General features: G+C 42.4%; 1 protein-coding gene across 4 annotated transcripts in view; it reads left to right on the forward strand.

Moving 5' to 3' along the window:
- Positions 1–17,744, forward strand: part of LOC139687191 (meiosis-specific nuclear structural protein 1-like) — a 30,217-nt gene extending 12,473 nt beyond the window's left edge. For 3 of the 4 annotated variants that reach the window (XM_071584314.1, XM_071584315.1, XM_071584313.1), the window contains 4 exons: positions 2,288–2,414; positions 2,874–3,077; positions 14,431–14,615; positions 16,684–17,140. In XM_071584314.1, the coding sequence (XP_071440415.1) occupies positions 2,288–2,414; positions 2,874–3,077; positions 14,431–14,615; positions 16,684–16,840 (673 nt within the window). In that variant the 3' untranslated portion in view covers positions 16,841–17,140. Of the gene's footprint in view, positions 1–2,287; positions 2,415–2,873; positions 3,078–14,430; positions 14,616–16,683; positions 17,141–17,650 lie in introns of those variants that run through there. The other variant, XR_011700620.1, reaches the window with a different exon arrangement.
- Positions 17,745–25,828: the final 8,084 nt, after the last annotated feature.

Genomic DNA, 25,828 nt, shown 5'->3' on the forward strand with positions numbered 1-25,828 from the left:
CTTACATATTTCGAATCAAAAGAGGACTAGCAATGCAATCTTCAGTGCATGTCTGTAATGTCCTCAATGTGGACATTATGACAGTGTCAATATGTCTACAGCACCCATCATAGGTGATGTGCAGAAATAGGATTACGCAGACGCAGCATGTCAACAAGGTGCATTTAGTGAGACACGAAAAGGAAGCATGGCTTTGTTTTCCCGCCGAACAATGTAGCTTGACTCTGGGAGATTGTAGAGGGCAATGCCAGCCAATCACGTCTGTTGGACGAAAGATGAAAAGCAGGCATAGTTCATGCCATGTGGTTATCCTCTTAGAAATGGCACATGCACGCTTGGTCATGCAACCCAATGCGGGTGGCTGTAAGGTGCGGTGGAGGCTCTCCGTGATTGAGCGTTGTGTGCACCATCTCGTGAAAATATTCACGGCAGCGACTCGCGCACCGATGACAGCGGCATAGGAAATTTCTACAGATTCATGTTATTTTATTTTGGTTTCACAAATGTTATCGGAAGTAGTTGCCTAAAGAATGAATGCCCTCTTTGAATAATTAATTGTTAAATAAAAAGAAAATATCATGCCTTCAATGTTACATAAGAAATCCCCACCATTGCAGTGTCGCCTAATTGATGAGGGGATGATGAAGAGATTTAAATAAGCGTGTGCTTAGAATGGTAAGATGATGAAGTACAGCCTCGCTGTACAGCCATATCGCTATGATGTGGAAAATGTATTGTTACCTCCATCAATTTCTGATCGGTGAGACCTTGTCTGTAAACTTAGATGGATTTAGTGTAGGAGAGATAGATTTAAGATGTCATTTTTTGGACGAACGATAAGGGATCAGGATAACATTGTCTGACCACAGTAGGGTCATATTCAAGTCAAAATTATTGGGTGTGTCTTCACCCCCTGCCACGCACCCTAGCAGTGACTTACAGAGTACTAAAAAATACAAATCCTCCCTGTGAGTTTTGTGTTCTCTTGGCAAGATCGAGCCTGAAACGAGAGATGAGATGCTCAGATTGAGTGAAGTGAGGCATTTGGGGAACTATTGGCCAACTCATGTCCTCTCGTGCTTGCTAATTACGAGGGTCATCCGGAAAGTAGTACCCGTTCGTGCCGCATGAAGTGCTGACGACGCGAGTAGCCGCTGGACGAGGTCAGATAGCTTCAGTGGCTTGTCTGCCTTCTCTGAGCCAAGTTGCGTGACGCTAGCATTGCTTGTGTTGTTTCTGTGATTGTTTACAATGTTTAAAAAAATTGAGAACGCCGCCAGTTGTGAAGTGAGGGCAGTGATTAAATTCCTCAATGCAAGAAACGTTCGCCCATGTGATATTCATCGCCAATTAAAGGAGGTGTATGGAGACAATGTAATGGACGAGTCGTCTGTTCGGCGGTGGTGTCGCAACTTCAACATGGGGAGGGGGAACACACACGACGATGAGCGTTCGGGGAGACCGTCTGTCATTACAGACCAACTGGTGAGCTCAGTTGACGAATTCGTGAGGAACGATCGGCGCGTCACAATTGATGACATCTGTGAGCATTTTCCCAATGTTTCTCGAACAATTGTTCATGAAATTGTTAAACACCATCTGCATTATGCAAAAATTTGTGCAAGATGGGTCCCTCGCGTATCTCAATGAGCTGGCGGCGAAGGACTATGCAGCAGGAATACAGAAACTTGTCACACGTTATGACAAATGCCTTAATTTGCTTGGAGATTATGTTGAGAAGTAGTTTAAAGTATCCTCTTTCAAATAAAATTTTTTATGTTTGTTAATATTTACTTTCGTGTCTTTATTTCACGAACGGGTACTACTTTCCGGATGACCCTCGTAGAACAATCTTGTAGTGAAACTTGTGGATTCATCTACATCCATGTAATACCCTGCAAGCTGTGGCAAGGGCGTGGATGAAGGCAAATGAGGGAATGGGAAGATTAGGATGGTTGGTGGTGTGCTGGTGCGTGTTGATGAGGGCGTGTGCTGGTGCATACAAGGGGGACTGCTTGGTGCAATAAGAGTTAAAGAAGCACTTGGCAACGATAGCGATGCCTTCTTCTGTGCAGGGAATCTGAGCGTGCACAAAGCAGGGAAGTGCTGAAGCTTGATCACCAATTGAGGTTGGTTGGTTCATGGAGTAACAACGGTTATCATCAAAGGAATTAGTAATAATATGCATTTGGAACATTTCCAACGGCAAATGACTGGAAAGTTTGTTGATTTTCTCATTTCCCTCTTTCCGAGAGCATTGATTGCTAAAGTCCATTTGGAATTGCAGGCGTATAATCCAATTCCTGAGGGACAAGGAGGACTTTGAATGCAAAATACACGCCGCGGCGAAGAAAAGGGACGAGGCCAAGGCTGTGGTCACCAAGGCACTCATGGACATCATCAAGGAACAGGAAGTATGTGTGCTTGCAGAATGTAGCCACTGATAGTATCTAACATGCATCTAATCTATGTGTATTTCTTCTTAACATTTTTCCATTTCACATGTTTAAATGTTCTCTTTTCCGCTGTATTTTTTGCAAGATTCCAAGAATTATTTTACTCTCTGGGGAAATCTTGAGGGGCATTACACTAATGTGGTGAGGGTATGATGAATGTCATGTAAAATGTTAATAATTTTGGCTGCACATACAGGTGCTCCAAACCTTCTGGTAGTCATTCCTTTCTCATAAGGTCACATGCGATGTGCTCAATATACGTCGTAGCCAGCAGATATGACGATGGGGCTGGCCATTTTGACGGGGAGGCATTTTGTGGGCCGAGGGCTTTGCATGCACAGTGGAATTGCCCGTGTGTGTGTGTGTGCGCGTTTGCGGAGTATGACTGCACGCGTTTCCTTTATCTGCCCTCGGAAGGACAAGAGGCGGGAGCGGGAGGAAGCCCACCAGTCACTCCTGGAGGAGGAGATGCGTGTGAAGGAGGAGGGGGAGGTGCAGCTGCGTGTGCGGGAGGCGCTGTTGCGCAAGCAGGAGGAGAGGATGGCACAGGAATGGGAACGCCACCGCCAAATGGAGAGGCTGGCCAAGGAGGCTAGGGAGGAGGCAGAGGAGAGGCAAGAGGTAAGTGGGCCCTGCCATTGTTGCCCCCCTCCAATTCCCTCGCTGCGTCACCTCGCGGGGCACGCAGACATATGCACAAGCTGAAGCGACAGCAAGGAGGTGAAGCAGAGGTCAATCTAATGCCCTGTGTGATCGGAATCCAACCAATGGGGCTCCAGGGGCCACTGGATTGTGGAGCCTCATCAAGAATGTCCAAGTTTGAGCCCATGGGGATGCATTTATGAGTATCTTCATATGTATATGTATGCGTGTGTGTGTGTGTGTGTGGGGTGCTTGTAGAGATACACCTGTCGTGTTAAGACATGAAATGAGTTTTTTTATATTTGGTTCTGACGATTCATTTTTACCAGTTACAATATTTTTATAAGGTCAAGAGTCAGTCACCAGCATTCAAGGCATCTTAATTTATCCTTAGAAATGGTATACTGTGCGTGGTATGCATAGACATTAGTCTGTTTGTACGTGGTATTTAGTGACCATCATTTTGTGTCAAAAAGATGCCTCAAGTTCATTATATATATATAATTAATGCCTTGCAGCTGAGTTTGCCACGGGAGTGTGGTGGCAAAGATGATAATAATGACACTGACATGGGACGTGCATCTGCAGCTGCCTCTATGTAGCTGCCTCAAAAGTTATTATTCAAAGCAAGCAAAATATGCCTGACCAACTGACCCATGAAAGATTAAAACAAAACCTGAATTGCGAATGAGACTGGAAAGTAGAGGAGAAGTAATAGCAAAATATATAGGATAAATGACACAGTACACGGAAAGAAACCACTCAAAACAAATCAAATATATCATGAGAAATAAGAATGGACCGCCAAATGAAGCACTTAATACACTAAAACAACCTGGCAGTGTATACTGCAAGGCTAAGGAGACACACAGGTTATTCAATAAGTTAGAAAAAATATAAAAACAAATTATATGGTGTAAATTTTTTTACACCACATTTCCCAGTTATGCTCAACTTTTTTTTTAACCGTTCAATAATTAAGATTTCGGAAGGCACTAAGAATAGGCATTGACCTTCTTGTTTGATGGATCCTCGACCTATTGGCGATGACCTCTTTGTTTGGTGTGAATCATTTTTTTGATGGCAGGAAGTGGAGAGGTAAACGTGATGCCATTGAAGTAATAAGATCACTAATACAAAGGAATGTAGAATAAATTCAGGATGTCTTTGCCTGTTTTGGAGATTTCAAAATGTAAATTCATAGAGTAAATTGGGATAAACTAATGAGTATATTGCAGAAAACAGGAACAGATTGGAGGGACAAGAGACTAATCCGTAAACTGTGCATGTCTCAGACCGCTCAGGTGCGAGTGGGGGACGGGGAGTCCATGAAGGCTGTGCTAGGGAGAGGGGTAAGGCAGGAGTGTCCATTGTCACTGGTGATGTATGTGTGGGGCAAATGATTAAAGAGGCATGAGGAGGAATGGAGATAGGAATGAAAGTCGGAGGGGAATTCATTAAATCAGTTGGATTTGCTGATGTCCAAGCTTTAGTCTCTCAGTCAGCCAAGAGGCTTTGCTGAGTGAATTGGAAATTCAGTGCAATAGAAATGGAATGAGAATGAATGTAAATAAAAGAAGGGCAAAACTAGAGCAGGTGGAGAGGTTCAACTATCTTATAAGTGTTAAGAAAAGGCTTGTTAAAACTGACATGGAGTGTGTCATTGTATGGCACAGAAGCATGGTCATTGAAGCAGGATGATAGACGTAGATTGGAGGCTTTTAAAATGTGGGTGTGGAGAAGGATGGAAAAGTTGAAATGGACTGAAAGGGAAACAAACGAGGAAGTGCTAGTATGGCAGGCAAGGAGAGGGTTTGTTGGGAGAAATCCTAAGGAGGCAGGAAAAATGGATGAAGGGCATATTGATCGCCAGTGGGATGTTGAAGACTGTAATAGAGGGGAGAATGTTATGCAAACGAGGAAAGGGCAGGAACAGGATAGGGATGTTGGATGGGATGAAGGGAGGAAGGAAGTACTCAGAGATGAAGAGGGACTTGTTTTAGAGTAAGATGTTGGGTTGTGTTTTGTTAGGAGAAGCAAAATATTTATTTGGTAGTTGCGTCCGTCCTGAAGCCTACTTTAGATTACCTATGTAATAATTGTGTTCATTCTCCCTTGAGAGCAAACATGGCACCCCTATTACTGAGACTTTTTTCGCATCCAAGTCCTCATGCAATATTGGAAATGCTGTGCATACCTTTGTGATATGCCTGTGGCTTAAACTATTGCATGAACTTTGATTCATTGTTTACTCAAAACCATATCATGGAGTTTGTCAATCATTTTGGTGGAAGTGACTTCCGCTAGAAGTCCCAGGGGGTGTTCATCCCCTTTTTGGATGCAATCCCTCATTTAAATCATTTACTTGATTGTTAACAGTTGCAAACATGGGAGCAGACAAGCCATAAACTTCATTCAAACTCAGCTTTGATTTCTTTCGGCATAAGGTCTTTTAACCAGAAGTGTTTGATCACTGCATGCTACTCATTTCTTTACATTTTTCTGAATAAACAAAAGTTTGTTGCTTCAGTCTACTATGAAAAGGGAACCATGTGATGGATTGAGCTGAAAATTTGGCAGCAGAAATGTCGCATCCCAAAACTGCATCAATAATTTATTCAGTTCAAATGGTGCTTAAGATCCTAGATTCCAAAATAAGATAAGGTAAGATTTTATTGTTGTATGCAAGTGCATTGTCTAATATTTATGAGAAAACTGACCTTTTAGATATTGGCATATAACCTTCCAGCGTAAAGAAGTAAATGGACAATTATGTGGCTAATCTGGGACAATTCTGGAAAGCAAAGAAACTTTAACTAGCAGTAAGTAGGTGATGGAGGCTAATGCGTGAGTGTCTTGCTCCCTGATAAAGGGAGTCAACTTGATTGAACGGATATCCTTCTCACTGGTGGGGTCAGTAGGATTGCCGTTGGATACTGAGTTTATCAGGTTAAAGTGAAGCATGCCGGTTGAAGAGGCAATCTTTTTTTCATTTGAGATAAGGAAGTGGGCATTGAAGTTAGCAGCCATCACATTTAAATTAGAAATAGTGTTATAGTGAAATATTTGGTAAATAATTATTTTCTCCAATTTACTTCAGCTGTTGCAATAGCTTGAATTGATGCTGCAGGAATTGAAATTTAATTTAAACCAAGGACACCCTAACATCACGTAGAAAACAGATTGGCTTTGAATTTTGGAGGAAATGGTGGAACTCAAATTACGACAGGTGCACAAAAGAAAAAAAACATACCAACCCCGGAATACAAAAAAATAATTCTCTGCATGTTAATAATTTAAAAAAATGTAGACTTAGAAATACATGTAATAGATTGTAATAAGGTTCGAGGGGCAATAAAATTAATGGGCAATAGGTGGGAAAGGGGAGGTGGAGCAGCTTTTTGGAGTGGTTGCATTAAAGTTGTCATTGGAGGAGGAGTGAAGGAATAGGTGTTGCTGTGAACCCATCTCTGGATTCAGGTGCATATGCCTGAAATATGATGGAAGGCCGTGTGTGTTCCAACATGAGTGTACGCCAATAACATAGATATAATATGCAAGAATGCCAAATTAAAGAAGCCCCCCCCTCCCACACATGAACTTTGAAACATTGAAAAGGGAATAATTTTATTTTGCATGCAGTTTTTGTTGTGTTTTGATTTCATCCTTGGTGTTAGCTGACATGGAATTTTTTTCCAGCATATCCGGAACCCTGTATTTATATGATTTCATTTTAGTTTTCCTCCGATTTGCATCACTATGTGTTTAAGTGAAAAATTTCAAATGATAAAACTGTTGTTCTTGTACGTAAGTCTTTATCAAAAACAACCTTTTTGACTTAGTTGCATGTACATTCACTCAGAAGAGATGAGAGAGAACAATAATGTGAATGGTTTTAGGGAATAATTCAAGTGGGGCAGGATAGCACAAGCGACACTAGTGATGGAAAGGTGAGCTACTTTGCTTCGTATTCTCAGCCAGCCAGGAAGAGAGTCATGCAATGAAATGGTTATGATTATTATAAATAAGGTAATTTATACTTCGGAAGAACACCTGCAGGAGATGATGCATTTCCCTCATAAGTTGCGATTAGGAGGAAGGAAAATGACTTTGAACTAAATATGAAGCGTGTTTAAACTAATTTCATTTTCTTCAAACAAGTGTGAAGTTGGAATACTGTTTGTCTTAGTCGAACAGCAAGGTATCATAGATTCTCATGTGTTTAGTTTTCCTCCGTTACTCTGGGACGTAAATTTTTTGTTCTTATTAATGGAAAGGTGCGGCAAAAAAAGAGCATTTTCATTTGAGGGCTAAATGAAATTTTGAGCAAATTGATTCTCTGTATTGATCTGGCGAAACAACCATGATTGCAGGCTGCAACACTGAATACATAGTGAAAAATCACAAGGATCGAAATCATCTAGGTTAGTGGAACCCCTTAGGGAGGGCGACTCAAAATGGGGAGAGAAAGGGTTTCACGGAGAGATTACGATGTGTTCGTAGAAAAAATCGTAGAAATACAGCAAACACTAAAATATAAGTACATATCACTAAGATTAAAATGTAGAAGCACTCCGTCGTTAGAAATGTTTCACAAAACGGCACTTGAAATTAATTAAGAAGTCGGCGAAATTTTCAGTCGTATTGAGTCTTTCTTATGTGGCACCTCCTTTGTGCCTGGGAAATTTGTTACTTGTACGCCCTCTCCTCTTTCCTCGAAGCCAATATTCACGTGAGCACTTATCACACCGTCTGGAATAATAGATCGAGGAGCATGCCGAGTCCGCTTGTCCAGCCGGTCTTGTCCTCCACGAACCACGTTGACTCCTCGGTGCAGCCGTAGAAGAAGGTCAGAAAGTTGGAAGGACTAGCTAACTAGTGAGACAGTTATAGGCACTTCTGAATTTCAGCTCTCAGGGCGGCGTTTGTGGCTCTTCGCCTGTGATTGTGCTTGCGGTGGGCGTGGCGGAGAGGTTTTCTGGCTCTCGGGGAATTTCCTGGGTGCTGAGGGAGTGCGGCAAGGGGCCTCTCGATAGGAAGGGAGTAACTGTTGCGGGTAACTTGTTGCATCACCAAATTGGGTGTGCGCAAAAGGGGCCGATCGATGTCCTTCCCAGGTGTCGAGGCAGCCAGGTGGTTGTGGTCGCGACGGCAACATTGCGTCCATCGTCTTCTGTGCATGGGGCATCTTCTTCCCATGTGGAGGCGGCCATGGTCATCAAGGGCTGGTCAGGGATGGCACCAAGTGCAGATCCTTCCCAGGGGTGACTGGAATACTCCATTCTGCATTGGCGTCCGAACTGCATCTCCGCCTCTGCGAGTCCTTGTCGGACACATCACTTCCGAAAATGGCCACCAATTTGCTTCTCTGGGGTACCATTGCACCAGGCAGGCTCAATCCCGTTGCTGGTTGAGAATGGATTTTAGGATCAGAGGAAAGTGTTCTACTAGGTGGGGGTCGGAGGTTATAGAGGAAAGGGGGCTTGGAGGGAGGACTTGGAGTGGCAATATACTCTTCAGGGCCTTTGGTGTTGGATGGTGATAAGGTGACACGAGCGGGTTCTTTGGAGGGGGGGAGGCTGGAGGTTTTCCGGCGTGTTGTGGTGCCGTGCTGTCAGCCAAAAACAGGGGTAAGGGATTAGGTTCAGGATCTGGCGGTAAGGGTGAAAGGTTACGCATATGAGCTAGGAGACGTCTTCCGTCTTTCAGGTCCTCTATGTCTGCGGTAACGGAGCTTCTAGCTATTTTGTAGGGACCTTTCCAACGGGAGACTAACTTCCGTGCTTGACCACGTGCGAGCGTGTTATTTTGCAAGAAGACAAGTTGTCCTTTGGCTATAATTGGGAGTGTCAAACCTGAGTTGTACTTTTGATGTTCCAACTCAGTGAATTGCTTGTTTGACTCGATGGTGTGTTCATGCGCAAACTGTAACCTTCTCTGCATTTTGTAATCATGGGGAGGGTCCTCCGTGTAAGATGTTGGAATCGGAGATAAAATGGAATCCCATGGCATATTAAGTTCTCTACCGTGCATTAAGTAAGCTGGAGAGAATCCCGTGATGCGGTGCTTGCTGTTCCGATAAGTGAGCAATGGGAAGCCCAGTTGTTCGTCCCCATCAGAGTGGTCTTGGGCTGCATAGTGGGAAATCATGGAAGCAAAGGAATGGTGAGCACGCTCTTGACGACCATTCGGGGCGGGGTTCTATGGAGAAGTGAAGATAGATTTTATTTTCAGTTTCCGACAAATGTTTTTCATTAGTTCCGAAGTGAAGTTCGCACCTCTATCTGTCAGTAAATATTTAGGCACACCGTGAGGGCAAATTATGTGCTCGACAAAAAATCCTGCTACTGTTTTTGCCGATTGATCTGGGATCGCAAAGGCTTCAGGATATCTTGTGAAGTAATCTTGGCAAGTTAAAATATATCGATTACCTCGGGAGGGTAGCGGTGGTGGTCGAACAACATCCACAGCTAATTTTTCAATTGGGTAGGTGGCTTCAACCACTGGCCGTAATGGAATCTTATTCGCGCGTTATTTGCTCTTTTGGCATTCGATGCAACACTGGACGTACTGGAGGGTATCCGAATAACAGCCTTTCCAGTTGAAGTGTCTCTGGACAATTTCCAGCGTTTTCTCGATTCCGCAATGTCCTGATAGGGGATTATCGTGGCAACGAATCAAAATGAATTTCCACAAATTTTTGGGTGCACACATTGTAAATTTTGGCTCAATCTCCGAAGGTTCAACTTTATATAGCAGAGCAGAAAAGTAGAGCGGGTCATTCTGTCGGGCCAAAGCATGCAGTGGCTGGAGGTGAGGGCAATCAACCTGTTCCTTGGCTATTTTCTCTTTATCCCACGAGGGTTCATATGCTACCGATTCAGTGTGAAGCGAATTAACGGTGGAAGGCACTCGGGAGAGACAATCGGCATGTGACACTTTCGGCCCAGGTTTGTGCTCGATGGTGAATGTATATTCGCTCAGTTCCATGATCCACCTTGCGAGCCTGGGCTTAGGTCCCTTGAGGGTAAGTAGCCATTTCAAGGGTTTACGGTGTGTGTACAAAACAAATGGCCCCCCTAAAAGGTAATTGCGGAATTTTTTCGTCATCTCTACCACGGCTAGACATTCAAGCTCCGTAGCTGAATAGGATTTTTGGGCTTTCCTTAACTGTCGGCTGGCACAGGCAATCGGATGTTCACCGTCCTCAATTTCTTGGGCAAGAATACCACCTACAGCTATCAGTGATGCATCTGTCAAAAGGATGAACGGTCTCATAAAATCAGGGAATTTTAGTACAGGCTGCGTTATTAGACGAGGCCGTAGCTCTTCAAATGATTTTTTCTGCTCTGCTTTCCAATCGAATTCCGTTTCCTTTTTTGTCAGCTGTGTGAGTCCGCTAGCCTTCATTGCGAAATTTGGAATTAATCTTCTATAATACCTAACCAGCCCAAGAAACGACTGCACAGACTTTACATTCCCAGGTGGTGGAAAGTTCTTAATAGCAGCCACTTTTACTTTGTCCGGACTAATGCCCTTGGCTGTAACAAGGTGTCCCAAAAACTTAACTCGCTGTTGAAAAAACTGCATTTTTGTGGTTTTAACCGTAGCTTCACGCTTCTTTGTCGAGAAAAAATCTCGCGAAGACCCAAAATGTGACCATTAAGTGTGGCATCATACCGAAGGATGTCGTCTAAATAACATATGCAACCATGGTGAATCAATCCATCTAACACCTTCGACATCAGGCGCTGCGGAGGGAGCTTTTGCTAAGCCAAAAGCCCCACTGGTTGCACTGGAAATGGGCGTCTGGAGTGCTGAAGGCCGTGTACTCTCGGCTTTCCTCATCCATCTGGACCTGCCAATAGCCATTACAGAGATCCATAGATGAGAAATATCGAGCACCACCCAGCTCATCTAATATTTCGTCTGTATTTGGCATGGGAAACACCTCTTTCTTAGTCACACTATTTAAGGCACGGTAGTCGATACGAGGGCGATATTCTGGAGGTCCTCCGTCAATGGACTTCTTCCTGACTAGTATTAGCGGTGCCGACCAAGGGCTTGTTGACCTAGATATTATTCCTGCCTTCAGTATTTCTTTGATGGCTCGATCGAGAAAGGCTCTCCGTGAGAATGGGATGCGATGTGGTCGTTTTTCATCGGCTTGGCGTCGCCAACATTTATCGTATGCCGGACTAGATTAGTGCAGCCTAATGAAGTGGGTCCATGTACAAAGATATCTGAGAATTCAATTAATAAACCCTGCGAGGATGTTAATGCTTCCAACAGACAAGTCTTCGAAAATAAATAGAGACAACAAGTCACTTTGCGGACATTTTCCGGGCCATAATTCTACCTCTTCGACCAAATTTTCATGTAGAGTTTCATTTATACACTTTTCTATCATCCCTACTGGTATTTCTGTTTCTTTCTTGACAACCTGCTTGCCTTTACCTGTATTGCATAGCAAAAGAGGAATCGTTCCGTCTTCTTCAACTCGTGTTAACATTGGGGGTACCAAAACATTCCTATCTTCCCATTCTATCACCGCGGCTTTACCTGCCAAATCTTTCTTACAAGCATCTGCCATGACGCACGAGAGCGGAGGAATCTTTTCTTTTCTCTTGATACACACAAAACTCTCACTCAGTTCTTCACTTTGGCTCTCTTCTTTACGTTCAGGCTCTAAGATTTGGTCCATTCCTTCATTATGCTCATTTATAGTACCAAGGAGATCGTCGGGTTTGCCTTGGTTCACGAAGCCATTCAAGTTATGGGATGCAAGCAATGTTTGCCCCAGCGTCCTCGCTCCAAGCTAACCCGGACTCATGGGAAGTCCTTAAACCCATCCCATCGCTATTTTCCACGAAGTAATTCAAGTTATGAAACACAACACCGTGTCGGCCTCTTGGACTCTTCGCAGGGTCCTGACGGGGGATTCTCATATGAAATTGAATCTACTTCCTCACCCCTACTGCATACGGATTCTAAAGACATAATGTGATCAGGTTCAAATTTAATGGTGTTGTTCTCAAAAGAAATCTTGCTACGATACTTATTCATAAAATCCTAGCCAATTATGCCCTCATAGTGTGTGTCCCATAGATTTATTACTGAAGCATCATGAGGGTAAACACGATTGTCCATACAGATAGGTACGCAACTCTGACCATTAGTCAGCAATGCATGACTTGAGGCGCTTCTCACCATGCGGTTGTACGGGGCTATTTCTAATTTTTCAAAAGTGAAGGCTACGCAAAGATTTTGAGTTTCATTCCAAGAGCTAAAGTGGCTCGTGTTTGTAAGTATTACAAAACTGTCTCGACCATCACATCATCGCCACCGCTAAAATTTGGAATGAAAGAGGCATGGATCCCCCTGGAAGTGTTGCTTGTGGAGTGGATTATTCCCTGGAGGATGGGCTGAGGTGGCAGCACTCCATTGAGTGCAGAAAAGTTATCTAGGTTGGTGGAAGGCGACACAAAATGGGGAGAGAAAGGGTTTAACGGGGAATAACCAGGCCCAGCCATGACGGTAAACAGTAGCACGTGACACCGAAATGTGAAAATGAATAAGGGTTAAACTAGTTTTGCCAGAGCTTTAGGTTCAGACTACGTACACAAAAGTGTAAAACAAAATTATCGTTAGATAAGATTCCAGCATTCTGATGAGGAATTGAAAAATAATCTTAGAATGTTAATCAACCACTAAAGATTGCGTTTTACGTTACGGGTTCGAGACTCAAAATTCCTGTGCCACCCCACACCTGGCACCAGAATAATGTCGGGTGGTTGGGGGCCGCGACATCATTGGTGGGAGCGCAGCACAGAATGAGTGAGTAGTATTCGGTTAATGAGTCTTTTATTTAACCCTTAACAAGCAATGGGGCTCGGGCACCGGGGTGTAGGGAGTGGGGCAAGGCTGGGCATCTCTGGTGTGGTCGTAGGAGCCTACGACCGACGGACTCAGAGACAGGGTAGCAAGTGAGGAATCGAGGGAAAGGAATGGGTCCCTGCTCCAGGAGCCGCCTCACTTTATATAGCATCGCGCCTTCGGGGGGAGGGACTTCAAAGTAGCTACATAGTAGCAACATTGTAGCGACAAGGGAATTGGGTAGAGGGCATTGTCTTGCCTTGTTTTCCGAGAAACCAACGCTACATCACCGTACATTGTCTGGTATGCTGGGGGGGGGGGGGCACTCCTTGGGAGAGTCAACTGATAGTGGGGGCTTCCGAGAAACCCACACTAAAAGGCCATTCGTTGAGTGTTTGTGGTCTGAATCTAGAAAACCCATGTTTTTCTCATGGTCAATTATATGTGGCATGTTCAAGTGTTGGTAAACCATCCACTTCATTTGTCTTGCACCTGATAACAAAATAAAATTTTTTGGATATCTGAAGGTGCTTGACTCAAGAGAATAAGCCTGAATGTATATATGTATATATTGAACAAAGAAAATGACTTTCTGACAAGCCATTGTAATACTTATTTTTGTAGTTTTATTGAATTTTTTTCTTATGTAATTATAACAAGTCGAAAATTATTAAAATTGGTACAACCTTTCTTGATTGATAAATGTTATAACTAAACTGTTCATTGATTGTTTGGCGGTAGGAAGTTCACCGGGTCAGCTAGTATATATGTATAAAACAAAGTCATAAATTGCGTTATATACACCATTTATAACTCAAGAAGGGCTGTATCGATTTAATCAATATTTAGTTTTTTGGATCATATCGTGTGTAAAGGATTCTTCAATGTGCCTCTGCTTAAAGAAGGCAGGATTTTATTTTGATTGTGATGAAAAAATTCCAATCGAAGTGATCAATGATGATGATGATGATCCTTTGGGCAATGACTTCAGTAATTAAAGTGAAAATTCTTCTTTTCCTGCTTTTTGCAATTTTCCACATTTTACGTTTGTTTGGGGTCCCCAGGAAAGTGCAAATAAGACGTTTTACTGCACTTTGTAAATGGAAAATGTTAAAAACTCTTACTCTTACTTATTAAAGTAATTTGACTTAAAAGTTGCAAAATATTTTTCTCTGTGTGAAAATCATGATAAGTTATTTAGATGAAGTAAATGCTAAAAGAAAGATTGACTTGTGATGAACACTTGTGAAATATTGTATGTCGTGTTTACTGTTTTTTTGTGCTGGAAATACATGAGCGACTTCGTGAGCATCAGATATTAGTTCTGTAATGTGTGTTGTGTCGCTCTGATGCATCTTTTTCTATGTGCCCCTGTCTCTGTGCCATCCTCTGTTGAATTTTGCGTGCCTCCCATTTAACCTCTCCCCCGACTGAGATGAGAGCCTCGTTCCCGCAGTTGCTGGAGCGTATGGCGGAGGCGGACCGACTGGAGCAAATGAGCGAGGAGCGCCGGCGTCTGAGGAAGGCCGAGCACAGGAGGGCGGTGGGGCAGCTGCTGGAGCAGAGGCGCCAGCTCAGGGAGTGCCAGATGGCAGCTGCCAGGGAGGAGCAGGAGAAGGCGCAGGGGGAGGAGGAAGCACGGTATGACCCCCCTCGGGGGCCGTGTGTGCCTGGCATGCCACAAACCTTGAATTCTCTCTCTCAAGAGTTCTCACATTGCAAATTCTTATTAAGCATGGGCGTGATTTTTAAAATGGCCACATTAATGAATGGAAGGTGGCAGTGTTGTCACCCCAGAGCAGACGGGCTGTGTTTGGCTTCGGCCCAGGTTCAAATTGCGGTGACCCTTCAGCCAAATGCAAAGCACTGATATTTTGGGTCCCGGATCATTGTGGGAAACTGCATGCAGCACAGGGAAAGGAACTGGGCCTCACGTTAGTAATATCTGTCCCTGGTGGAATTTCTCACGTTGTGTTGGGTGGGTGGCATGGTGAGAGTTGTCTCAATTGCCCCAACATATCCTTGAGACAGCTTTGTTACGCCAACTAATCAAAACAACTAATGACTGCAATGCCTCTGGTTTGTCTTATTTTTTACTTAGAGGCTCAACAGATCTGATTAACATGTCATCCACTCACAGCAATCATTTTTTTTACTTCTTAAGGCTTTTCTTTCTATGATGTAAATAGTTTTAACCCCAATGGGGTAAATTTAGTAAATTAATATTTAAAAATTAATAGAATTAAAATATTACTAATTTACTATTTAATTAAAATTTAATAGTAAATATTTAAAAAATTACAATGCATGTAAAATTTTAATATTTCTTGATGTTGTATCAAGTCATCTCTTACTCGGAATTGATGGGCCTAGTGTGTCCCGTTGCTGCATAAACCCTCTTTATTTATCTTATTAGCTTATTTTTCTTTCAACTTTTGATATTACTGGAAAGTTTATGCCCTTTAGTTGTAATATTATAATAGAAAATGGTATAAGACTGGCAAACATGGAGGGCATTTGTCAAGTTTTTAGTATGGTGTCCGTCAAGGCAGTATCTGAAGGTCTTATGCTATTTCCCTCCCTGACCAGCACCATCGACACCAGGAGTGCCTGCCTCGGGAGAGAAGCCCCCGCTCCTCCTCCAACTCTGTATCCATGCGATTCCTTTGAGCCTTCTCTCGATGTTTTCAAAGTGACCTTGCTGATGTTTAACTCGGCAACTTCTTCCGCTCACTTCCCATTGACCCCATTTGCACTGTTGAAGTAACTTCAGCCGTTCCCACATTGACTCTGGTCACCAGGTTCACCTAGATCTCTTATCCTGACCATTAGGACAATATTGTTCTGAAATCTCCGCTGTGATATTACGGCAAGCAATGAGTAAAATTCTGTCTGCTAAAAAAACTTTCACGATTTCTATCTCAAATGGAATTTCTTTGGAAGCCAATGCGCTTGAAATCAGCAAAAATGTAAAAAAATTGAAGTCATATTTTTACAAAAAGTTATAGGTACTGTTACTTCAACATATTTCCTAATAATGGGTTTTAATGGGATATTTATGCATAACATTTAGGAAAAGTTGTGAGTAGTTCTATTTTTGAGGATTCATGCACACTGATCAGAATTAACAATATATTTTAGATAAAACCTATTCATTCTATTTGGAATAAATTTTGTTAGTAATTGCTACCACTAAATTGTGTACATTCTCAGACATTACCTATGGAGGAAATAAGTCGGAAACTATTTAAAGGATCTCAAAATGTGTGAGTATTGCTCTTGCATTTCTACATCAATTGAAATCATAGAGCAGTCTTTATCGCCCAAAGAAAGTAGTTTCCCAGACTCAGTGCATGAAGACAGCACAAAGAAATTACAATGCGACGGTAATATCTTGATTTTCCAGTTGCAGTGGATTATTTATAGCTGTTATTCTCTACTACTAGCTGTTATTCTCTGTGCTAAACCAATTCATGTTTGATGTAGCTCTGCCTCTCTTTGTGTCGGGAATCCTTTTTTCATCAACTACCAACGTGTGAAACCTTATCCTGAAAATGTAGCTTAGGTCAATGTCGATCTGATGAGTAGTGAGGCTGAGCGCCAGACGTTCCTCACTTGGCGCGTTGCTGTACAATGCATGTGGTACAGGAAACCCCGTTGAGTCTGCACGGCTGTAGCATAGCCTCCCCGGCCTCTCCCTCCCCCACAGTCGCCTGGCCATCGAGCACGAGAGGTTGCAGATGCTCCGCGAGCACGCTGCCAAGTTGATTGGCTTCCTGCCCAAGGGTGTCCTGAGGGGGGATGACCTCCCCCAGCTGGGGGTTGTGGCCGGCAGCAGTGCGGCAGGTGAGGCGCCAAAAGACTGAAGAGGGAGGTGCGCCATTCCCCCCTTTGAAGCAGGGCAATGAATGATGGCATTGAAGCACCGTCACCATACGTAATGGCTTCTCCTGCATTTGCCACTTGCCTGTGGTCAATGTGATGAAATGTTTCACTTGTTGTCTGATTTATACTGTTATATGACAGGTGGGACGGAATATTTTGACTGGTTAGATGGAAGCCTTTCATTTACATCGAGAATTCATGCCAATCACAGGTCAGTAAACAAACACCCTAATGAATCTAACAGTTTCAGGCTTAACTTGGTGGAATTCTTTCATGGTGAGGTGAAAGAAAGAGAAAAAACAACTTTGCACTTCCACACACTTTTTTAATATAACACGACCATGGTTTCGATGCTGCGCATCATCTTCAGGTGCCTGAACACCTGAAGATGATGCGCAGCATCGAAACCATGGTCGTGTTATATTAAAAAAGTGTGTGGAAGTGCAAAGTTGTTTTTTCTCTTTCTTTCACCTCACCAAACACCCTAATGTTGTTGCTTGCCACTTTAATTCATGTGTGTGTGTGTATGCACGCGCAATATGGTGCATGTTGTGTAGCGTACTTGTATGGCTTGGGATCTTTTACCGAGTGGAACTCTGAATATGTATAATTTGTGAAACCTAATAATAAAGTACAATTTATGCACACGACCCCTGTTATTTGAAATTATTGGAGTTGACTGAGGGGTAAATTGCAAAAAGTTGATGCCAATGCTATTGGTGACTGCTTTGATATCTATCATTTAATGGGTGTCAAATATTCTCTTCTGTCACATCTATCTATTTCTTTAGACAAGCCGTCAGGTAATGGTCGCGGGACTGCTACGTGGAGCACATCACAGGACACTTACAGAACGAGGACGGCTCCGCGGGCTGAAAAAATAAAGACAACAGTCAAGTCGTGCATTAAAATTCCTTTCCTTTTTTTTCCGTATTTCTTCATGGTGAAACAGAATTGGTGGGACAGATTTGCAGAAACACTTAAAATTCTTCAAAGTGCTATCCTTGGGCCTCTACACATTTTTCCAGTGCCTCTACCATGACCGGTACGCACCCTGGAAGGCGTCTTCGGGGACCTCTCGCGAGGTTTTCATCACGGCCGATTGGATCATCTCTTCTATGGACGACAAACGGGTTCCTTTCAGGGCTGCCTTTACCCGAGGGAACAAAAAGAAGTCTGCTGGGGCGATGTCAGGACTAAAAGGGGGGTGGGCTGCATTGGCCCCTAGTGTTTGGCCAGGAAGTCGTGGACTCGAAGCGCTTTGTTGCAAGGCGCATTGTGATGGAGTTGCAAGGTAGCGGAGGTGTCTCCTCTCGCCCTTATGACCCTTTTTCAGAGTCTTTCTAACACATCCACGTAGTAGGCAGCGTTAACTATCTGTTCGTGAGGAACAAACTCCTTATGGACCACTCCTTTACTGTCGAAAAAGACGATAAGCATTTTTTTTACTTTTGATTTGCTCATTCTTGCCTTTTTGGCGTTGTTCAGTGTGCCACTCAGAGCTTTGGCTTTTTGTTTCTGGGTGGTATTAATAAACCCAGGCTTCATCACCAGTGATGACGTTGTCAAAATAATCTGGTTCATTTTCAATACCTTGCCAAAGATCATTTGAAATTTCCGCTTGGTTGGTCCTTTGGTCGTCTGACAACACCTTGGGCGCGAGCTTGGCGCACACTTTTGCCATTACTAAATCTTCAGTATTGATGCAAATCACAGCAGTAGACGACAAGTCCAGTTCATTGGCAGCCATCTTGACACTCAATCGACGGTCAGAGTCCAACAATTGTCGGACACGAGCCACATTGTTGCCAGTTTTGCTGGTTGACGGCCGCCCAGTCAGCGTGGTTCGCCGTGGACCTCTTCCCTCGGCCCTCCTTTGAAGGCCTTAAAAAAACCTCCTCGAAACTCCTGAGAGTAGGACAGTGCAGAGTCCCCGTAATCCTCGCGAATCATTTTGTTTGTCACTTCAAGAGATTTTTTCAGTTTAGCAGAAAAATTAGTAAACGCCTAACATTGCTCGATCGTGGATTCCATTATTTTGGTGACACGGTCGGCACGCAGAGGTTTGCAATCACTGACGTCCTGCGCGTTCCACACTTTGAAGACCGCTGAGATCGGTTGCGCGGCAAAGCTTAGCGCCTCCCCCCTCCCACCTACTCCAAGTGGTTCGCTCCCTCTCTGACCAATAGGAGCGGTGCGGGCAATTCGATTGCATTAATTTTGGAACGCACCCTGTATTAAATTGTGTTTACATAATACGTACACATATATATATGTATATGTGTGTACATAATGCACATGTGTACCAATTGATGACCAATTGCTAGCGTACCAGTCAATGAACTATGAGTGAGTGCTGCTAAGAAATAACATAAAAGGTGTCAACAGAATATAAAGACTTCATTGAGTTACATAAATTTGTCATTAATTTGAGAAAAAGAGAAAATTTTCAACTTTCACAAACAGGAAGCTTGGATGAGGTTCCACTGATGTTTTCAAACAAAATGTTGATTCTAAAAGTGAAATTGTTAAAATTTGTGGATATAAGAAAACATCATTTTATAGTCTTCCTGTGCTGATGGAATAAAATTACTGCCTCTTTTGTTTTTCAAAAGTAAATCCTTGCCCAGGGAAAACTTGCATAGATCGAGGAAGATCACTCCAGCAGTTTTACCCACAAATACACCACCTGGAAAAGAAAGGATCCAGGTTGGAAGATCTTGAACAATTTGCAATGATAAAGTTTCTATCCTAAAATGAATGTAATATTGCAAATGTATCAATATGCAGCTCTCACTCCCTCTTCCTTGACCCACCGATATCCTAATACGAGGGTAAATAGAAAAGTTCTTGGAATGGAATGCAATAAAATACATACACTGTGAAACTTTTTTATTTGTCAATCTAGTCCTCCTGTGCTCAAATGGACCTGGTCCAGTGTCTTGATCCCATCTCAGAAATTAGATTCCTTCGGGCCTGCAAGAGACCCATCTGCTTTGGCTGTTAGTTCATTGTTTGAGGAGAATCTCCATTCATTGGGGAAAATTTTGAGCTTGGGTAATGAATGGAAATCTGATGGATCGGAATCAGGCAAATAAGACAGCTATGGCAACAGTTCATTTGTTAGTTCATGTATTTTTGCTATGGCAACAGCACTGGTGTGTAAGCGTGCATTGTCTTGTTTAAAATTTGACTTTCTTGAATGCCAAGCCTGACCTTTTTCCTGTATCTTTTGCTTCAGTTGGTCGCAGAGGTTAGCTTGGTAGTGCATCGGTCTTAACTCTAACTGACTTGAAGATTTCCCCTTCTACTTTCAATTCAGCCCTTCCCATGCCTCTTTTGCATTTATGAGGGGTGGCCAGAAAATAACTTATGTTTAGAATTGGGGGGAGCCAAATGTTTGCTGTACTCACCTTGAACTGCGGTGTTTGGAAGGATGCACCACTTGTCGTTCGTTAATATAATGGTGAATCAAAATGAACATCGCAATTGGAAATACCGCCAAATGTCAAATCCGTGAAGTGATAAGGTTTTTACTGGCAATAAATTTCAAAGCTGCTGACATTCATGGGGAAATGTGTGTTGTGCACCACCGACTAGGTGATGAGCGACAGTGTTGTGCATCAGTGGTGTTGTTAGTTTAAGAGTGAATGGAATTATGCCCATGATGTCAGAAAACTGGCCTTTAGTCAGTTCATCAGTCACAAGGTTTGGCCAACCATCGCAGTCCTCATCATGAAAATTGGTGCTGTGGCAATTTTTAAACTGAGAAAGCACCACTGCCTCACTCTGCCTTCACTCGTTATTCCGCCACACTTCATGCATCATTCACAAAGTCGCCTTTGCATTACAATTAGCTTGCGGTTTATTGCCAGTGCAATCCTAACCACAATTGCACCTCGCAACTCGTGGGGATTTCTATCGCAGCCCACGTTTGAACAGTTCACAATGAGAGCAAAGTAGAAGAGCCACAGTCTGCAAACCCACTGCCACAGGAGGACGCGTAGTACTGAGCGTGGGGACAGTTGGGCAACAAGACTGGGCCAAAACATGAGTTACTCTCTTGAGAGCCCTCGTTTGTTGAAAACAACAGATGATAATGGACATTCCTGTCCGACTTCCCTGACTAGCACTGCCCATCCCCACTCCTCCCCCTGCTTACCCGAAGCACATGCAGATCCCCGGCAAGTCCCATCCACTCCGCCAATTCACTCCTACCCTCTGCAAAACATTTATTAATTGTGCCCGGTTTATTCTGACGGAGGTCTTCTCAAAATCCAAAGGGCATACGAATACATCCTGGTTCCTCTTTACCCTCCTTTCTACCAGTGACCTCATTCTTGCTGTGGCATCGCCTTTACTTTTCCCCTCTCAATCTGGATCTTTAAATTATTACTCATTTGCTCTCCTCCAAATTCTTTTGTTGATGGTCCTTTAGAATCCTTTCTCTTGAGTGGAATCAAACTTAAAAGTCCTATACATAGTCCTCACTTATTGCTGCTTTTTGTGATGGAATGAATACTGATTGAACAAGTCTTTCAGCAAAATTCCTCCCTCATAAATGCCACAAATTAACCCATATAAACTCGTCCTAACCTGTTTTCATAGCATTTCAGTGCAACAATTTCAATTTGCGGATGACTCCGTTAAAAGTTACTGTTTTGGCATCTCCCGCAGTTTCTTTGGAAATCTGTTTTCCTAGATTCCTGCGTAGCTTAGTGGGCATATAGTATTATCCATTCCTACAACCAACTTCAATTACATTTCCTTAATCCTTTTTGTATCTCATAATCCTGATTCCTAGTCCATAAGTCAACATTATCAGCATTTAATGCCATTCCAATGTCCCACCTTTCAGGCCTAATATTTTTATTACATAGCTCCATATGTATTCTTTCCATCTTGTCAGGACATCTTAGATTAATAGTTCACCAATTGAATCTTTCTCTGCAGCAAAGTCCCCAGCAGGAGGATGACTCCCTCCATCAACTTCTGTTTTGTGTTCTCTTGCCTTTCTCTTTGCATCATCCACCTCTACCCATCGCCTAATTTATAGAATGCTTAAATTATACCATATTATGAGGTCATCTGACAATTGTTTTCCATTTTAATATCTTGACGAAAAGGTTTTACCTTGGTGTGCCATGCTGTGGCTCTTGGAAACAAGACTAAAAGTGTCCTGTTAATTGTCATATTTGCATGTGTGCATATCAATATAAATGCTCAGGACTAAGTAACATAAAGATGGCATTATGATTCATCTGTTCTAATATTTCCTGGGAGTGATTCCAAGTGTTGGAGCTTGAGAGTTGGCGAAATGTCTGGTGCCTTTAGACTCACTGCACCAATTGGCCTAAGACAGCTTCCTCTGAAAGATGACATTTGGCCAGTGGAGGGGAAAGTGGGAAAATTTTACCATTACAAACCACAGAAACTGTCTTCAACACAGGAAGAGAAAGAGCGCATTCCCAAAAGGTGCAGCTGCTATAGTAATTGAGTGGAACTCCTTCTTTTTGAAAAATCATGAAGTGCCCACAAGAATGCTATGGAAATGTGCTAATAGGTTAAGCCTGTAAGCCACCCCAAAATAGGAATTTCAAAACTCATCCTTTTGATTTGGAATTTATATCAATACATTTTGTCAAAATGTAAGACGGAATAAGATATCTGAGACATAAGCAGTTGCTAAAAATGGTGGCTACAATTTACTATGTCTCAATTAACATTTCCTTACAAAAAATTAAATCTGTGGGGGGTCGAGATGGTGCGGGGGCTAACGTACTGGCTTCCCACCCAGAGGGTCCGGGTTCAAATCCCGGCAGTGTTGAATATTTTTCAGAGGTATCTCGATCCCTACTTGAGGTGCTTTGTGGAGGGCACTTTGAGCACAACGTCCGTCAGATGGGACGTTAAGCTGCGGACCCTTGGTGTCTTTCGTAAAGAGCAGGCTAATGCCGACGCTGGGTTTCTCTCCAACCTTCATCCTTTCCTGCCCATCTACTATGGTGCAAATGACCTGAGCTGTCGGTCGCCTCCCCCTAAATACTACTACTAATTCAAATCTTTGGAAAAATACCAAGCCTTTTCAGTATGGCTATGAAATACTTCCACGAAGTGAAGCCTGAAATAGTAGAATATAGAAGTATACATTGTGTTCCTCATTTAATGAAGAGCACAAGAAGAGATGTATTTATACTTTTTGCATAGTTGAAAAGTGCATAAAAGTAATATTACTGCAGTATCACTGCCAAACAGTGCATTGAATATTACAACCAAAAAGATTGGAGCTGAAATAAGCTTTTGAGGATTGTGTCTGTATTCTGAGACTGCATTGCTCTTGGTTCATTATTGCCACACAAAATCACGGAAACCAATGTAAGATTACTCGAAATTAGTAGCTAAAAGCTCCGACAGAAAAGGAGTCATTTTGTAGCATCGAAGCACACTTAATGACTACATAGGTGTACGCACACCTTTAAAAAACAATGCAGCAGAACAAAACTTACGATTGTGTCATAAAATGTTGTACTCATTATCCTGTACATGATCTTTTCTGTATGAATGTCCTCACCCTGATATACCCACATAATCATGCCGTTAAAAGTCATTTGCCTCTTATCAGAATAGGCAGTGGTTCACCTATTTCATTTCCATGTAGTTATAGCCTACGAAATACTTGATGCGCAGTGCATACCCATCTTCATCTGGCATTGTGAAAAAAGATAAATTCATACTCCGCTGAGTTTCGCTCTAAGAAAAAGTCATGAATATTTCTCATAATATTTTCGTATATTGGCGCTTACTCTCAGGCTTATTCGTATAAAGTAAAATTTTGATTTTCTATATTAGGGGGGGCAACCTGCGGCTCTTCGAAGGATTCTCCGTGGCTCTCGATTAATGTACCCGAGTTCCCTTTTCTTTTTTGTGTTATTATATTTTTTAAAAATATTATCGGTCCTTATGTGTTTCAAAATGTCTTTTAAATTACTAACAACAAATATGAAAGTCTAAGAGCAAAGAAGTAACCAATTTCATTTCCTTCCAAGTTGAGAATGATGCGCGAACGAACAGAAAGAGTGGCGTAATCGAGCGCTTGACAGATTTGGAATTTGTAAACTTTCATTGCAACGGAGAGCTGACATTATGCTCTGGAGGAAACAATTTGTATCACTCTTGCCACGGATATGTTGTAATCTGGAATTTTTGGTAAGTTACCTATAATTTGTTTCGTAGTATGTTAAACGTGTTGTTATTGTTTTAATAGCACAAAAATTGTATTTTCTAAATGTCTTTATTTATTTCCAGTTCATTTAAAAGTATGACGACGGAGAACGAAAATAAAAAAGAAAATACGAGCAAGAAAATAGAAGTTTTAATAATGAGTGGAAGGAGAATTTCTTTTTTATTGACAAGAACAGAAAAGCATTATGAGTTATTTGTAATTTAACGGTCGAAAATTATAAAGCTAGCAATTTAATTCGACATTATGAAACCAATCATCCTCAGTTTTCTAATCAGTATCCACCAAATACCAAATTAAAATCAGATAAACTTTCTCCTTTAAAATAAAATTTAAATAAACCACAGTCAATTTTGACAACCTATAGCAATCAAGCTAATAATGTGGCTGAAACCAGTTTTGTTATTGCCTGGAATATTGCTCGTACAAATTGCCCGTATGGAGAGGGAGAGTTTATTTTTAAAACTTGGAAGATGTGCTTTAAGTTTTAGATCCAAACAATGCAGCATTGCACAACGTTGTTTCGCAAATTCCCATCTCGAGAGACACAACCGAACGACGCATAACAGCAATTAATACATTTCTTGAATATAATTTAAAAAATGATTGGAAGAACTGTGTTGCATTCAGCTTAGCCATTGATGAATCGACAGATATCACAGATCTTCCGCAATTGGCAGTTTCCATACGTTTTGTTTCACCTGACTTTGTTGTTAAAGAAGAATTATTAGTCTGACTACTCCGACCACATACAGACTTTAAAAAATAAAGCAATGTCCCTACTAGGCCTTCTTTACCGCTTAACAGAAATTAAAGATCCAATTGCACTCCATTCATACTTCTCAATAATTGTCCTTCCCATCATATCATATTGCTCCCCCATTTGGTCCACCTCGTCCCCACTTAATCTTAAATCCCTTGATTGCATCTCTCACTTCTTTGCCAGAATAGTCAAAAACCGAGTCCCACATTACCGCAATATGTCCTCAAATGCTGTTTTGTCTTCCCTATCCATTTCTAGTCCCCAAAGCTGCAGACTTAAAGCTGATTTAAAACTCCTCTACAACACCCTAAACTCGGCTATTGATTGCCCTGAACTGCTATCTTTCTTCAACTTCAGGATACCAACCCGATCCACCCGCACCCACTCCCTACTCCATCTCTACCTATTCCTAGAATATCTCTCACCAAGCGCTCACTGTTATTTCGCCTCTCCTCCCTTCTAAACCCACTCCCTCACACTGTCGGCCCCTTTAACTTATCATGCAGCAACTTCACCACCCAAGCTTTATCCCACCTTTCAGTAAATTAAAATTTTCCCCGGTCCATGCTTGGTTCTCGTTGTTACTGTTATGTTGTTATTGTCTTTTGTCCTCTTTCATGTTTGTTATATTTTTCACTGTAAATTGGCGCTCTTGCTGTATGTGAACAATGTTTTAAAATAAAATAAAATAAATTAGATTTAGCAGCACTTCAAGAGTCAACCCGCGGTGTCGATTGTGGCGGTTAATTTGTTGATGTGGCGGTTCATTTGTTTGTGCGTTACAGGGGTGTGCCGCGAGGTGTCACCCTATTCACGACCCACGGGGAGGCATTTTGACCCACGCGGAACTAGTCACGTCTCAACCCCAGCCGAGCGTTCATCCCTCTTGTGCACGTTGCGCCCATGGCATATATCTTATCGCGTTGACCTTGGTCTGTTATCCGCAGCACTCAGAATAAATCTGCT

This window comes from Hetaerina americana, unplaced genomic scaffold (genome assembly GCF_022747635.1).
Source record: "Hetaerina americana unplaced genomic scaffold, ioHetAmer1.1.p SCAF_179, whole genome shotgun sequence".
Lineage (NCBI taxonomy): Eukaryota > Metazoa > Arthropoda > Insecta > Odonata > Calopterygidae > Hetaerina > Hetaerina americana.